The 14,758-nt window shown below is 36.7% G+C and overlaps 1 protein-coding gene and 1 long non-coding RNA gene across 2 annotated transcripts; both read left to right on the top strand.

The window, feature by feature from the left end:
* The first annotated feature begins 4,564 nt into the window (after positions 1 to 4,564).
* On the top strand, positions 4,565 to 5,556 carry LOC113338062. Its single transcript, XR_003354582.1, has 2 exons — positions 4,565 to 4,955; positions 5,082 to 5,556. It is a non-coding gene; the product is annotated as an uncharacterized LOC113338062 (long non-coding RNA).
* Positions 5,557 to 12,121: 6,565 nt separating this feature from the next.
* On the top strand, positions 12,122 to 14,483 carry LOC113338061 (cytochrome P450 71B34-like). The gene is made up of 2 exons (XM_026583582.1): positions 12,122 to 13,189; positions 13,322 to 14,483. Exons 1-2 carry the CDS (start codon positions 12,284 to 12,286, stop codon positions 13,931 to 13,933), a joined length of 1,518 nt encoding a protein of 505 aa, XP_026439367.1. The 5' UTR covers positions 12,122 to 12,283; the 3' UTR covers positions 13,934 to 14,483.
* The last annotated feature ends 275 nt before the right edge of the window (positions 14,484 to 14,758 follow it).

Raw genomic sequence — 14,758 nt, 5'->3', positions numbered from 1 at the left:
TAATATTTTATTAGGCCGGTTCCTATGGGTGTGGCAAATCAATAGATTTTCCAGTTTTGCACTCACTATGGAGCTGGCAAACAAGCAAACTGGCCTGGCTAAGTGGCAAATTTTCCACTTAGCCAGTCCAGGTCAAGTTTCCACCGAGCGGTCGAGACTCGACCGCTCGGTGTAGAGAAAACCGTTAGGTGTAGTTTCAACCGCCAGTGGTCTAGACTCGACCGCTCATATCATCTCATCTAACGGTCACAATTTCATCCTCCTATAAATACAATTTCAAATTTCATTTCAACTCACACCATTTCTTCAATCTCCATTCTTTCACTCCACAAATCCAATATGTCAGTTCGAGCTCGCAAATTTAGCATAGCCGAAGATGAATCCGTTTGCAGACATTATGTTTTTGTTATGCAAGATATAGCCAATGATGGAAAACATCAACATCAAGAGATTGTATGGAATCGCATATTTCATAGATTTCAAGAAGAAACATTGAACCTCAATAATCGAAATGCAAATGGATTGTGTCATCGCTTCAGAATAATCAGCAAGGATGTGAAGTTGTTTGTTGCTGCACTTACTGAAGGCTATCTAAACCGACAAAATGGACAAAACGCATTTGATGTGGAGCAAATGTGTCGGCTCGAATGGCGCAACAGAGTGGGAAAATATTTTCAATTTTATGGTTGTTATCTTATCTTGAGGGTGTTGCCCAAATATGATCAGTTTAGATTAGCTTCCAAAATATGATGCATCTATCATTTGTATGATGCATCTACCATTGGTATCAAATTTTAATTTTAAGATATTATTAAATATAAAACTAGTGCATCTTTCATTAAAAGTTTAATATTTTAATTTACATTAGTGTCTCTTTCATTCATCTAGATAATGACATAACTTACAATAAAGACTTTAAAAGTAAAAATTTGGGACGATGTTCTTCATCTTGTTTGTCTTCTTCATTTCACCAAACTTCCAATCAATGCGCTCATGAACAGAGTCTCCTTTGTTTATCTTCTTCTTTGCCTTCAAATTTTCCTTCCCCGGAACTTTTCTTTGTCTTTTCTTACTTGGAGGTTTGATTTGGTTAATATCCAAAACTTGTAGACTTCTTTGGTTTTTACCTATTTTTTTATAACCTTCACATATCTTATTAAGGCGGCTTCAAGCACCACTCCAGAAAAATCAAGTTGGGTAGCCAAGTCAAGTTGGGATTCAAACTTTGCCATTTTGAAAGATAAGATAGATAAAAAAAATTTGTGTAAAAGATTTGGTGTAATTTTTGTGTGATTTTTTGCCATTTTTATACCGGTGGAGAAAAAGCCGTTGGAGGTTTTAAATCAACCGAACGGTGTAGTCTCGACCGCTAGAGGTGTAGACTCGACTGCTAGCGGTGTAGTCTCAATCGTTAGGTGGAGACTCGATCACTTATCTTTTCTACTATAGTCGCGCGGCCAGTTTGCCAGGCCAGCTGGCATGGCAAAGGGGTGGGTTAGCCACCCCCCATAGGAACCGGCCTTACATCGCAGATAATTTTGTGGTTTTCTCCCTAACACGTGTCTCATCCTTCTGGTGCACGCGTAGCAGGAGATCAGGCGACACAGTTCGACGGAATCTACAAACCTGGAATTGTAAAAAACGTAATAAGAGTTAAATTTAGGGATAATAAACCTGGAGAGATTGGAAATATACCCAGATTAATTGGGGTATACCCAGATTTATATGGACATAATGCCCTTACTAAGGGGAGGCCAAATATGGGTGAAGTTACAATACTACCCTTACCCTTTATAATTCTAATTACCTAGATCAGTTTTATTCTTTTCATTTCATCTTCCTTCTTATCTTCTTCTTCTCCTCCACAACCATACTGGCTCTCCATCACACCACCATCAAAACTCGTCGATTAATTCGTCGTAATCGTCGATTCAAAAATTCTGATTAATCTTCAAACATGGAGCCACCACGACCGAAACCTATTTGTACGAAAAACACAAATATAAAACCCAACGAATACAACCCTGGAATTGCTTTGTTAGTTCAAAATAAAGAGAAGAAAAAAGCGGTTGAAGAAGAAGAAGAAATCAAATCAGCTGAAAAAGGAGAAATTACGCGATTGAGAAAGTAAGGGCCTACTTAAATTCACTCTAGTACTTCAATTTCATGTTTGCATGTCAAATTAGGTCAGAAAAATAAAAATTCTGAATTTGCAGTTATTTAACCGGCAAGGTGTTTGTTCCACGACCTTGCCGACATTTCATTGCTAGGTTTAGTCGGCAAGCTCTTAGGTTGAAGATCTTGCCAGCAGTTAATACTTGTAACTGCTACTTACAGGGTCGGCAAGGTATTCAACCTAGGATCCTGCCGGCGTTAGTTTTTTTTTAAGTCGGCGGGTTATTAATTTTTACCCTGCCGGCTGTATTTCAATTTTTAGCATCTCCTGATGCCTTAAATTTTGAAAGTCGGAATGGTATTTGAATACTACCCTGCCGGCTTTATGTTAGCCGACACTGTTTTGATTATAGAGCCTGCCGACTATTGATGTTGAAAATCTTGTGTTCAAGTTGTTATAAGACGACAGGTTATTGCAATAAGACCCTGCCGACTATGCTTTAACCGACATGTAGTTTAGATATCGACCCTTCCGACTTTTGTGTCGCCGACAAGGTTATATTTGTCGACCCTGCCGACTGTTGATTTTTTTTTTAAATTGTTCTTGTTTAGGTTGCAAAAGGGAAAGAATAAAAATGCTACTCCTCCTTCAAGACCTCCTCGTGTTGGTGAAAAACTCTTGACTGCAACACATCGAGGGGAATTCGTTGAGCCGGGGAAGCTCAAGATCCGTGTATGGAATGATTCTCAACAACCACCGGAACCAAATGATTCGGATCAAACTCCAGATGAAGACCAATCAATTCCATCTGATAGAAGAGGTGATGATGATGATGATGATGTTTTTGAAAGAACTTCGGATGCTGGAGGAGGTAACAATGATGATGATGATGGTGACCAAAACATGCCACTTGTTGGAGGAGGTAATGATGATGATGATGATGGTAATGGAGATAAAGATAAGGATATCGAAGATGAAATTGTTGAAGAGGAAGAGGAACAAAAAGAAGAAGAAGAAGAAGATGATGATGATGGTGATGGAGAAAAAACTCAAGCTAATGTTCAACAAACCCAAGCTTCAACTTCAACTGAAACCGGAAAGAAGAAGAGGGTTATCACTAAACCAGCTGATTCCCACATGCCTCCCCGTCACTTGAAGGTTAAACTGAAACCAGGTGATCCTCTAAAGGGGACCCCAGAAGATGGTGGAGATGTTCTTTTTGGATACAAAGACTCATGGGCATGTCAAACCCAAAATAATGTCGTAAGTAATCTCAATCCGTCTTTGTTTTTTATTTATGTGTATCTATCTTAAATTTGCGTCAAGTGTTTGTATTTCTTTTCATTTTGTTTTTTTGGTATTTAGGATCACAAGCATGCCATCCGTCTCATGAGGTGCCAAGGTTCATGTTCAGTGAATAAGAACTGGGGGGGAAGCATTCACATTCGATGCAAGCTATGAATTCATGGTCTCCAAAATCCCGGAGTATGCCCCAGACTTCACGCAGGCCAGGGATGACTGGGATTCCTCCAACGAAGATTGATGGTTTTAGTGTAGATTTTGTAGGTAGATCTCTATGTAAACCCTCACGAGACTATAACTCGTCCACTAGGGTCGCCTTGGGGTTCAAAGGCTTGATGCACATGCTAAGTGCATTCGTTTTTCCGTCGCAAGGAGTTATATTTTATGTTTCAATCAATGTAGTAACCAAAATTGCATGAATAAAGTAGATTACATCTTCTCATATTCTGTTTCCTGTTGGGTATAACTAAAAGTCGGCAAGGTTACATTGCCGACTTTTCAACAACCATCAATGTTAGAAATTATTTGCATGCCGACTATAAGTCAGCAGACAATGTTAGAAATTATTTGCATGCTGACTATAAGATAGCCGGCATGGTAGGAAATATTTACATGCCGACCGTAAGATTGTTGGCCCAAGATAGTCGCGCATATTCTTCATTCAAAGACCCTTCCGGCCTACAAATGGTCGGCGTCTTCTTCATCCACGGACCTTGCCGGCTATACTTAGTCAGCGCCTTATTCAAACGTAGACCATGCGGACGAAACTTAGTCGGCACCTTATTCAAATGTCGACCTTGCCGACCTTTCAAATTTTCAAAACCAAATTTTTTGATCGAAATCGAACTCATAAGACAGATAAAAGGTTTAGCTTCAAAATTTTAATCTAAACTCAATTAATTAATCTAATCAGATTTTTTTAATGTTAATTAAACAAGGATATATTAACCATTTAGAAAATACAAGGTTAAGGAGTGGCTTCTTTTACTTCAAAATGTCTTGAGTTTTGTCTCAATTAGATATACCCCAATTAATCTGAGTATACACCAACCTTGCCTTCCGAAAGAACAGCTTCCATAGAGACACGACCAATAAATAAATAAAGCAATTCAAGATTGGTGGCAGATTACAACAACGAGTAGCAAATTAAAACAGCAGAGGGGTCAAACTAAATAAATTAAAAATGCAGGAAAAGGGGTAGAGAAGATGGAATCCGATGATGACGAAGGTGAATGAGGTGATAATCCACTAGTGTCTTTAAAAGCTTCTTGAGACTTCCATTAAAACTGACCCAAAACTAATCCCACTTCTTCGACCACTATAATCAACCCAACTATTCAACTTCCCACTTCCTCCCTTTCCTGTTCTATCTACCAAAACGCTAATCAAAATAACCCAAATTTCATGTTTCCAATTTTTCTCATTCAATTTTCTTCTCGGTCTATTTCTGCATCTTATTTTTGTTCTCAGTACACAAAAAAATGGTTTAGAGATTTCAAACTCATCAGGGTCGCCTGGGTATATTCCAAGTCCCCAGGTGATTCTCCATCTCTCTTTGTATATGAATGAGACTAATAAAATCCAATCTTTGATTTTATGATTTGAATTTCATTTATGAAAGTTGGTGCTTTCTGATTAAAAGCTTGGGTTTTTATTGTTTAAGTCATGGCTGGGTTAAGGGAATGGAAGGGATTCGAAGAATTTTTTCTGCTATAAAGTGATGATACGGGTTCTACAAATTCCTGGATATTTTCTGCGGAATTCAACAAATTATTCCCAATGTAAGTTTGTCAAATTCCATGTGTTTGTGCTTTCATCAGTTATGGGTTTTAGGAAACTAGATGAATATTTCAATTCAGGGCCTTATGTGTTTGTGGAAATGCTTAAGAAAAAGTTTTCTACTGATGACCGAAGAGTTGTTAATGACGGCAACTAAATTGGTCACTTTTAGATTAGAGTGTTTTATTAAGAGATGAAAGATCAAGATTTAATTTTGCTTGGTTTGGGTTTGTATAATTTAGAGAAATTGTTCTTCATTCAAATGCATGAAGTTGGGTGATTTCAGAAACATATAGAATTTTTCTTTGTAGTTTCTTGCAAATGCATGAAGCTGATTACATTGCATACTGCAATTATTATGCTGGGCGTCTTTTTCCTACAAATGCAACTTTTTTTGTATGACGAAAACTGTATTCCAAAGATCCCCACTTTTAAGACTTTCAGTTAAAGTATTTTTGGAGTTGGGTAATATAAAAATACGATATTATGATATTATATTAATAAAATTTTCTTGGAAATGGGAGAAAGACGCATACCTAAAAAGTGAAAACATAGAGTAAATTTTGGAGCACTGAACATGTTAAGACGGCTGTCAAAATGTTCAGTTCATAGAAGCTATCATCTGAAAAAGAATGCAGTGAAAGAAAATAGGAACTTGAAAGCTGATTTGTTTAGGGGAAAGCTAAAAATGTTTGATTACAGTATATTTGGACGACGACCAAAGGGAAGGGAGGAGCTCCTTAGTGATGAAAAAATGGTGAGTTTGTCCGTCACAATGTTTGTGTAGAAAAACTGAAATTGGTTTTTTGGAAATCACAATTTCATGAAATTAAGCTCAAACTTGGGATCATCAATCAAATTGATTATAGATTTCAGTCAAACACCATTAAACAAACAGATTCACAGTTCAAATTTCTTTAAAATAGCCATTAGATCGATTGAAATCGATCAATTTCAGTATCATTTTATTAAAAAGCCGTTCCCTTTCATCGTCGGTCTTCAGTGCTGCAGCAGTAATCTAGTTATTTGACTTTGAATCATTAAAGGGGAGAGTAAAAAATTGTCTTTCCCCTTAATAAAACACCAAAATTTACCATTTTGTCCTCTATTTAACCTAATCGAATATTTGATCGGTCTTGCCGTCTTAACCTGATCCTTTATTTGAGCTACTCTGTATAACCATGATTAATCCCAAGTTTTCACAAAAACTAACAGGAATGAAGACAGTTGGAGCTGTTATAGAAAATCAATACATATAAGCAAAAATGGTAGCAGTTTAAACTTTTCATGTCAAGAAGGATCTCTAGAGCAAGAAGAAGAAGAACATGAACGGGACCTTATCCAATCTGTATTAACTCTTTGCAATTCATTTGCAACGACCGAACTCCATCAACTCAAAACTACTCCATCCAATAATAAACAACATACCCATTCCCAGTTATATTAGTCACCCAAATTCCTATAAACAAAACAGAGATGGAGTATAGTCTCTTTGTGTCTCGTATCTCTTGAGACAAGACTCATCTGTTCCTTAAATGTGAAACTCCAAGCATCTCCCAATTCTTTATCGCATGTTACGAGAATTTATACTTATGGGCAGAAAATGGTGTGGCTTCACCAGCCTAACTACCTATAGAAGAAAAGGTATTATTGAAGTATGTCATGGCTTCGCATAAAATTTTTACTTATTTTTATTATCACATAAAATGGCTCAAACCTTATACCAATTTTTGAACCCACCTCTGAGATTCGGCTCATAATTTTCATTACTCGAATTTCATTTTCATTACAGACTGGTTACCATTGAGACATGCGGAACGGAATACATATGACATCGGCAAAACAAAAAAAGATCATAGTCAAAGTTCTACAGGTTACAGATTGATTAAGTTGATTATAAGATTATAAGGAAGAAGATCCAGAAGAATACTGGTAACTTTTTGTCTCTTTGGGTGAAAAATTGTTTTGTCAGGTCAGTTGGATATGGGTTTGGTTAGAGGGTAAACTGGCAGGCAATACAATATAATATACAAAAGTCAAATTCAGTTATTATTTCCCCCTATCCATATCTAAAAATAGTAGCTTTCCCCTTAAAATGCGTTCCCCTAAACAAATCAGCTTTCCCTATAACAAAAATTAAAAATATATACGAATATATTTATTTTGCACCGCTGAATTGGGGTCTCGGGAAATAATTAGGGGCCTCACACTACAGGACAAAAAAGATCATCAAAACCTAATCGGAGGTTATCCCTTATCCAAAAAATAATATAATGGCTAAATTGCCCCTAGATGATTAGTGTTAATAATTAATTAAGTTAAGTTAATTAGTGTGGTTAGATTAAAATCAGATTTTAGAATTAAAATTTGAAAAGAAAGGGTTTTTAAAGAAATGTCGTCATCTCAAAATGAGGGTGCTAATGAAGATCCCATTAATTAAAATGAAGAAACTAATTCTCAAAATGAAGAAATAGTCGATCCATAAACACTATGCTAGAACTCAGAGAAAGAGTCGTTAGGTCGAGGGATGTATATCCCAACGATTCTATAAGTCGTCAACTAATTGATACCACCGTTGACGACTCAAACCTGCAACTTTTTCGTATTATGAAAAATCGTCATGGTAATATGATGAACACTAACGACTCTAACAAGGGTCGTATCTAAAATTTACACATTACCGAGTTCAAAGTTAACGACTCCAACAAGTGTCGTGGAGGAAAGTATTAATTGGAAAACATATCAAGGGTCGTTAATGGACAATTCTAACAAAGCTCTTTGTAACAAGGGCCGTTAGCTTTCTTTTCATTTTCTTTTCATATTAGCAAGGGTCGTTAGCTTTTTTTTCCGTATGAATCCCATGGAAAACATACAAAAGGTCGTTAGCTTCTAAGTTCTTTGTAGCAAAATCTCTTCTTGACGACCATTGTTACTTGGGAACCATCTATTGCTTTCTTTTCACATGGAATCGTTAGCTTTTAAAATATGCACCGGTTTTTGCTTTCTTTTCACGTAGAGTCGTTAACTTTTAAAATGGGGTCGTTCGCAAAGGATCGTTATATGCTTCTATGTTTCGGTAACGACTCTAGTTTAGAGTAGCAAAAATGAAAAACCAGTATTTGGTCGTTATCTCCCTCCCCATATATCCTAACGATTTTTCATAATCTCTACATGTATATGAAAAATCGTTAGTCTGTAGGACTTTCGGGTTGACGACCCTTTAACTGTAACTGATTGTTTTTTTTCTTCGAGTCGTCAATGAAAGAGAAGATAGTTGAAAGAGAAGGATAAGAGATTCCGTTTTCTTTGTTAAAAGATGGAAATGAAATGAAGGCTTGGGATTAAGGATGAATAGAATTTTAAGTTAAGGGCAAAATAGTATTCTCACTGTATTTTGGAATCCCCCTAACATGAATGGAGTGGGTATAAATTTGGTGAGGTCCTAATTATTTTCCAGAGCCCCCAATTCAGCGCTATTTTGTGGCATGTACCCATATTTTAATAAAAATCGACCAATATTGTAATGAACATCCGGTAAAAATAACATGTATCCGGTGCGGAGCACGGGTTACTATCTAGTTATTTATACAACACATGTAAGTCCGCGGAAAAAAGAGAGACTATTGGTGTGACCATTCTTTCAGAATTAATGGCTGGCATAACGCGTACGTAACTGTAATAATGGCTGGCATAACGTTGTAAGCCCCCTCTATAAGAAAACTAGAGAGAGAAAAAGAGATGGACGGGAAAAACTTCAATCTGTTGTTTTTTTTATACGGGTAAGCCGGACCCAGATCCTTAGCCGAATCAAACCAGTTGGACTAGCCCCACTGCCAGACCTAACATCGCCAAACCCACTATACAACTAATCTATTACAAACCTTACGACATGGATTGAAGTTGAACCCTGACTTCCGCCCCATCTGCTGCTTAATTATTCATTTGCGTCTCGTATTCTTCTTCTTCGCTCTTCATGTGAATATTAATTTATGCCGTCCAATCCCTATTGATGATGTTTTTTATACCAATAAAGTCGTTATTTTTATTTTCCGCTGGATGCCCTTAGTTGTCTAGGAAAATTCAGTCTTGCTAGATCCACCAAAGAATTTGCACCGTAAAATACATCGAGGGAGATCGTACGAACCCAGGATAGCGTTCGGTGCATTAGGATAGGGATGGACAGAAATGGGCCCCACCAATCCTCTTATACGGTGCAAATTCTTCGGTGGGTCAATCATTATTGGGAAAAATTTCTGCATTTCTCCATTGAACATTTGTGGGACAACCTCTGTGAAGTCAAAGCCAAACTTTGAAAAGTTGATAGGCTCTTTTTCGTGCACTTTACAAAATAAGCAGAAAGAAAGATGTTATCATACAGGATCTGTTGGACATTTCTAATACAAATACCTGGAATTTGGTTTTTGCAGGAACTTGAAGGAGTCTGAAGTGGAAGATGTTTCACACTTAAACTATAAATTCTAATTCTGGCATTGATCAAAGAATTTGGCAGACAGCTAATCATGATTTTTCTGTGGCTGAATGTTATAAAGCTTTTGAAGATGAAGGCTTGATTATGTTCCATAAATCTGTGTGGAATCCAAGAATTCCTCAGAAGGTGGTTTTCTTCATTTGGACATTATGTTATAATGCATCTCCAACCATATACTCTTATAGGATGCTTGCTTTGCAAAAAGGCAGCTAAATCAAATCAACACATTTTCTTGCACTGTTAAACTACAAGGTCAGTCAAATCAACACATTTTCTTGCACTGTTAAATTACAAGGTCAGTCTGCCATTATTTTTTAAGTTTTTAAAAAGTGGAATGCGTGTTTCAAGATTGTGTAAGGAATGCTATTTGGGAATGGAGAGGGAACAAAGGTGCTGCAATGTCTATTAAGAAAAGGATCTGTGATATATATCCTTTTGCAATTTGAGGGGCAATATGGGTTGAGAGAAATGATAAATTGCTCAATGGAAGATACAAACCTTTAGACTCGATCATTGATAGTGTCTAGGTTTTAATTTTCAACTGGTGTGTGGGTATTGAGGTTTTCCATGAGATACTCTTTAAACACAGTTATGCAAAACTGGGAGGCTATAATGAGTTAGTTTTGGTTTTGGTTTTCTTTACATTGTGAGCTCTACTACAACTGAGCCTTCTGTGTTTTCTTTTGGTCTCAACTCTCACCATCTTGGTGGTTAATTGAGCTTTTTCAATATGTGTGCACTTATTGAGTAAAATAACATAAATGTTTCGAAAAGAAAAACTGGCGAGATTGGGGTATACCCAGATTAATTAGGATATACCAAATTTAAACCCATCCAAGCTAGTGTGTTAAGGGGTGTCTAAAAGGTGTCAAAAGACCAAATTGCCCAAGAAAACAACCATGCCGACTAAAACCTATCCAAACAATTTTTAAAATATTTCTTCAAAACTTTAACTATGAAATCAAAAGAAAGAAAGAAAAAAGGAAAAAAAAACGAAGAATTAAAAAAAAAAATCGAGAAGAAACTGAAAATTTGGATCATACGGGCTTGAGATCGGGTAGAAAATCATACCCAACCTCAAATCCTGTATGATTCCACATTTTTATCAACAGTTGGCAGAGTACATTTTTTGTCGACCTTGCCGATTGATATTAGTCATTATCTTCCTAGGTTGAATATCGTGACGACTTTTCATCTTTGATATTAGAATTTTCAGGATCGTCACCGTATTCATCCTTATACCTTGACGAATATAGTTTAGTAGGCAGGTTATGGAATTAATACCTTGCCGACTAATCGTTCATTTGTAACACCTTTCTCTGTATGTCGAAAATCCTATAGTTGGTAGGGTATTTTTTTGTCGACCTTGCCGACTTTTCATACTTTTAGAATCGAAAGTGTTGATTTCTTCAGTAATTTTGATTATGGAATCACTCAGCAGCTTTGTAATCCCCTCTATAGAAGTGTTTGTCTAGTGTGGTTTCATTTCCGTTACCAAAAAAAAAAATCCTCAAAAATCATAACAAATAATCCATGAATTCAATCCACACAATACCTAAGAATTTTAATTCAACTAATTAACTAATTAAATTAATTATCATAAATACATTATCAGTGTTAATTAAGCAGGGACAATTTAGTCATTTAGAAAATATATGATTAAGGAGTGTCCTGTTTTACTTCAATATGACCCAGATTTTGTCTCATTAGGCATACACCAATTAATCTTAGTGTAACCCAATCTCGCCAGGAAAAAAAATGCTTCAAAATAAAATAAAATAGTTGGTCCTAGACTACCCACAAATGGAGACATCAAGAGGAGGTTCAAAATGCTTTAAAAAAAAAAAGGTTCAAATTGTCGATCAAACAAAACAATAAGAAAAAAAAAACGAAAAAAAGGTTCAAACGTCAGTGGTACTCCTTCCGTTCCAAAATAATAGGCTGGTTTCTATAAATAGATGTTTCAAAAAAAATAAGCTGGTTTCCTAATTGGGAAAGTCAGATGTTACTTTAATTTTCTGGGATCACTTTTCTCTTAACTTCTTTTGATGACAAATGTCACGTGGATCATTTCACTTTACTTCTTTTGCTGACAAGTGTCATGGGAACCATTTCACTTCACTTCTTTTATTGACAAGTGTCATGAGGACCATTTTCAAAGAGTAATTTTCTTAATTTTCTTAATTTTCTCTAAAACAAAACCAACGTATGAATTAGGAACGAAGGGAATATTATTTCTATTTAGTGGTATTATTTATACAACACGTGTAAGCCTCCGGTAAAAAGAGAGGCTATTGGTGTGACCGCTCTTTCAGAATTAATGCCTGGCATAACGCGTACGTAACTGTATGTCTTTTATCTACCTCTACAGCTGCAACTGTAATCCCTCTATTATGACCTTCTATCCGCAATAGAATAGCTTTATATAGGTAGGATTTGTGACGAGATTTCCCGGCCCTTGATTGGCTTATAATTATTGGTTTTCACCATACAACACATACTCCTGATCAGACGACCCCACTAGATTGTTGATCACAGGTAGCGTCTTATTTGTGATTTCTGGTGTTCAAAAGGGAACCAACTCACCTCCAAATCAAATGAAAATGGTGTTCCTTCATACAACTTGTTTCTGGCTAACTTTTGTTTCTGTACTTGTTCCTCTTTTTCTTCTCAAATTAGCAAGGAAGCTCAAAAACCAAAACAGAAACAAGTTCCCTCCTAGCCCTCCCAAGCTCCCTATCATTGGTAATTTTCATCAATTCGGGGAGCCACTTCATCGTTCTCTGTGGGAACTCTCTAAACAATATGGTCCGGTCATTCTTCTGCATCTTGGGAACGTACCTACGGTTGTCATCTCATCGGCAGAAGCAGCAAAAGAAGTCTTGAAAACACATGACCTTGACCTTTGTAGTAGACCACCTTCGGTTGGTATCAGACGCCTGTCTTACAACTATTTAGATATTTCTTTTGCACCTTATGGAGAGTACTGGAGAGAAATTCGGAAAGTATGTGTTCTTGAACTTTTTAGTGTCAATAGAGTTCAATCTTTTGGGACTTCGAGAGCAGGAGAAGTTGCAGCTATGATTGATTCTATATCTGAATCCGCGGTTTCTAACACTCCTGTCGACATCTCTCGGAAGCTGTTATCTCTTACTGAACAAATTATTTTTAAAGTTGCTTTTGGTATGACTGATAAAAGAGAGCAATTAGGTAATTTTGAAACTATTATTTTCGAAGCTATAGATATGTTGAGTAGTTTCTCTGCCACCGATTATTTCCCTGGAGTGGGTTGGATTATAGACAGACTCACTGGATTGCATGGAAGACTTGAGAAGAGCTTCCATGATTTAGATAATTTTTATCAGAAAATCATCGACGAGCATCTCGACACTCGAAGATTAAAATCAGGCCACGAAGACATCATAGATGTTCTGCTCAAACTGGAGAGGGAAGGACTTCATTCAGTTCATCTGACGAAAGACCATATCAAGGCAATTCTTATGGTAACCATTCACTTACCCATTGCTCTGTGACTTCGATCTTGTTTTTTTTCCGTGATGTATTCAGATTATTATTTTTTTAATTTTTATGTATAATGGAACTGTAAAAACATTTTTGTATGTGAAAATTTTCAGGATTTATTTCTTGCAGGGGTAGAGACATCTGCCGCTACCTTAAATTGGGCAATGACAGAACTGGTCAGAAACCCAGAGTCAATGAAGAAAGTACAAGAAGAGATTAGAAGTTATGTAGGAAATAAAGGGAAGGTAGAAGAAGTAGATCTTGATCACTTTCCGTACCACAAAATGGTAGTTAAAGAAACACTAAGACTTTACACGCCGCTTCCTTTACTGCTTCCTCGACAAAGTATGCACCATTGCAAGATCCATGGATACGATATATTGCCCGAAACTAGGGTCTTTATAAATGCGTTTGCCATAGCAAGGGATCCCAAGTATTGGGAGAAACCGGATGAGTTCTTCCCAGAGAGATTCATAGACAATTCCATGGACTTTAGAGGACAGTCTTTCGAATTTTTACCCTTCGGTGGAGGTCGCCGAGGGTGCCCAGGTATTCATATGGGGCTCTCCACGGTGGATTTGGCGCTGGCAAATCTTTTATATTCTTTTGATTGGGAATTGCCAAAAGGAATGAAGAAAGAAGATATCAACATGGACGAATCATCCGGACTCGCACTCCACAAAAAATCCGCTCTTCACCTGGTGCCTATCAAGTACATGTACTAGTTGTTGATGCTCAGAAGAGGACCTTGTTGAAAGAAAACAAATGCATGTATCTATCTCTGTATCTTAATTAATTCACTAGGGTCCAGGCTGTTGAATTGAAGTTGTCCGTGTCCCAAAGCACTAATTATAAAGCTCCAAAGGCAGGACTTCAGTGGCGACAGCAGCGCAATGCTCATCAGACTACGTAATTAATAAGAAGATGTTTCGTCCCCCCCCCCCCCCCCGCAATTAATAAGAAGATGTTTCGTCCATAGACTACGTAACCAATGTGCTCATCAGTTAGCCCTCTGGGTAAAAACCAATTATGTTTTCATGTATCAGACTATGCTTCCATGCCTAGTTAGCAATTCGGGATATGGAAAACGTTCGGAACGGGATATATATACGAGTATTATACAGATTCATAAAAATCAAATTCGGTCTATATAGTTCGTGATTCGGCAGTAATACGAAACGACGTGTGTGCGTGTATAATTCGATTTAGAGATATGAATTCAGCATATATTAACATGTTAGAAAATCATTTTTAATATAATCTCTTCTTACATACTATAATTTAATAATTGGCATGAACTATACATATGATACGTGCATTACAATCAACAAATAACATATATGTTGGTGGTACTGGAATCGTGTGTAAAATTTTAAAGCTCAAAATATAGAACTTTCTTAATAAAAACATAGTACATTGGAGTATAACAAATTACATCAGATTAAAGCAAATACACTAGATAAAAGCAAATACTACTACACCGTTAACTAACATACTCATTTAATTGCCACCTTCTGAAATTCCTAAGATGAGGAAGGGGTTGAATTTGT

The sequence above is a fragment of the Papaver somniferum genome, unplaced genomic scaffold (assembly GCF_003573695.1).
Source record: "Papaver somniferum cultivar HN1 unplaced genomic scaffold, ASM357369v1 unplaced-scaffold_18, whole genome shotgun sequence".
NCBI classification, from domain to species: domain Eukaryota; kingdom Viridiplantae; phylum Streptophyta; class Magnoliopsida; order Ranunculales; family Papaveraceae; genus Papaver; species Papaver somniferum.
The sequence above is the reverse complement of the archived record's forward strand: the minus strand, read 5'-3'. Positions and strand labels throughout refer to the sequence as shown.

What these genes read in the sequence shown, in the direction of transcription:
- LOC113338061 (XM_026583582.1), top strand. Translation starts at nt 12,284, where the DNA reads ATGAAAATGGTGTTCCTTCATACAACTTGTTTCTGGCTAACTTTTGTT. An exon ending in ATATCAAGGCAATTCTTATG is followed by an intron (nt 13,190 to 13,321) that starts GTAACCATTCAC and finishes GAAAATTTTCAG; the next exon opens with GATTTATTTCTTGCAGGGGT.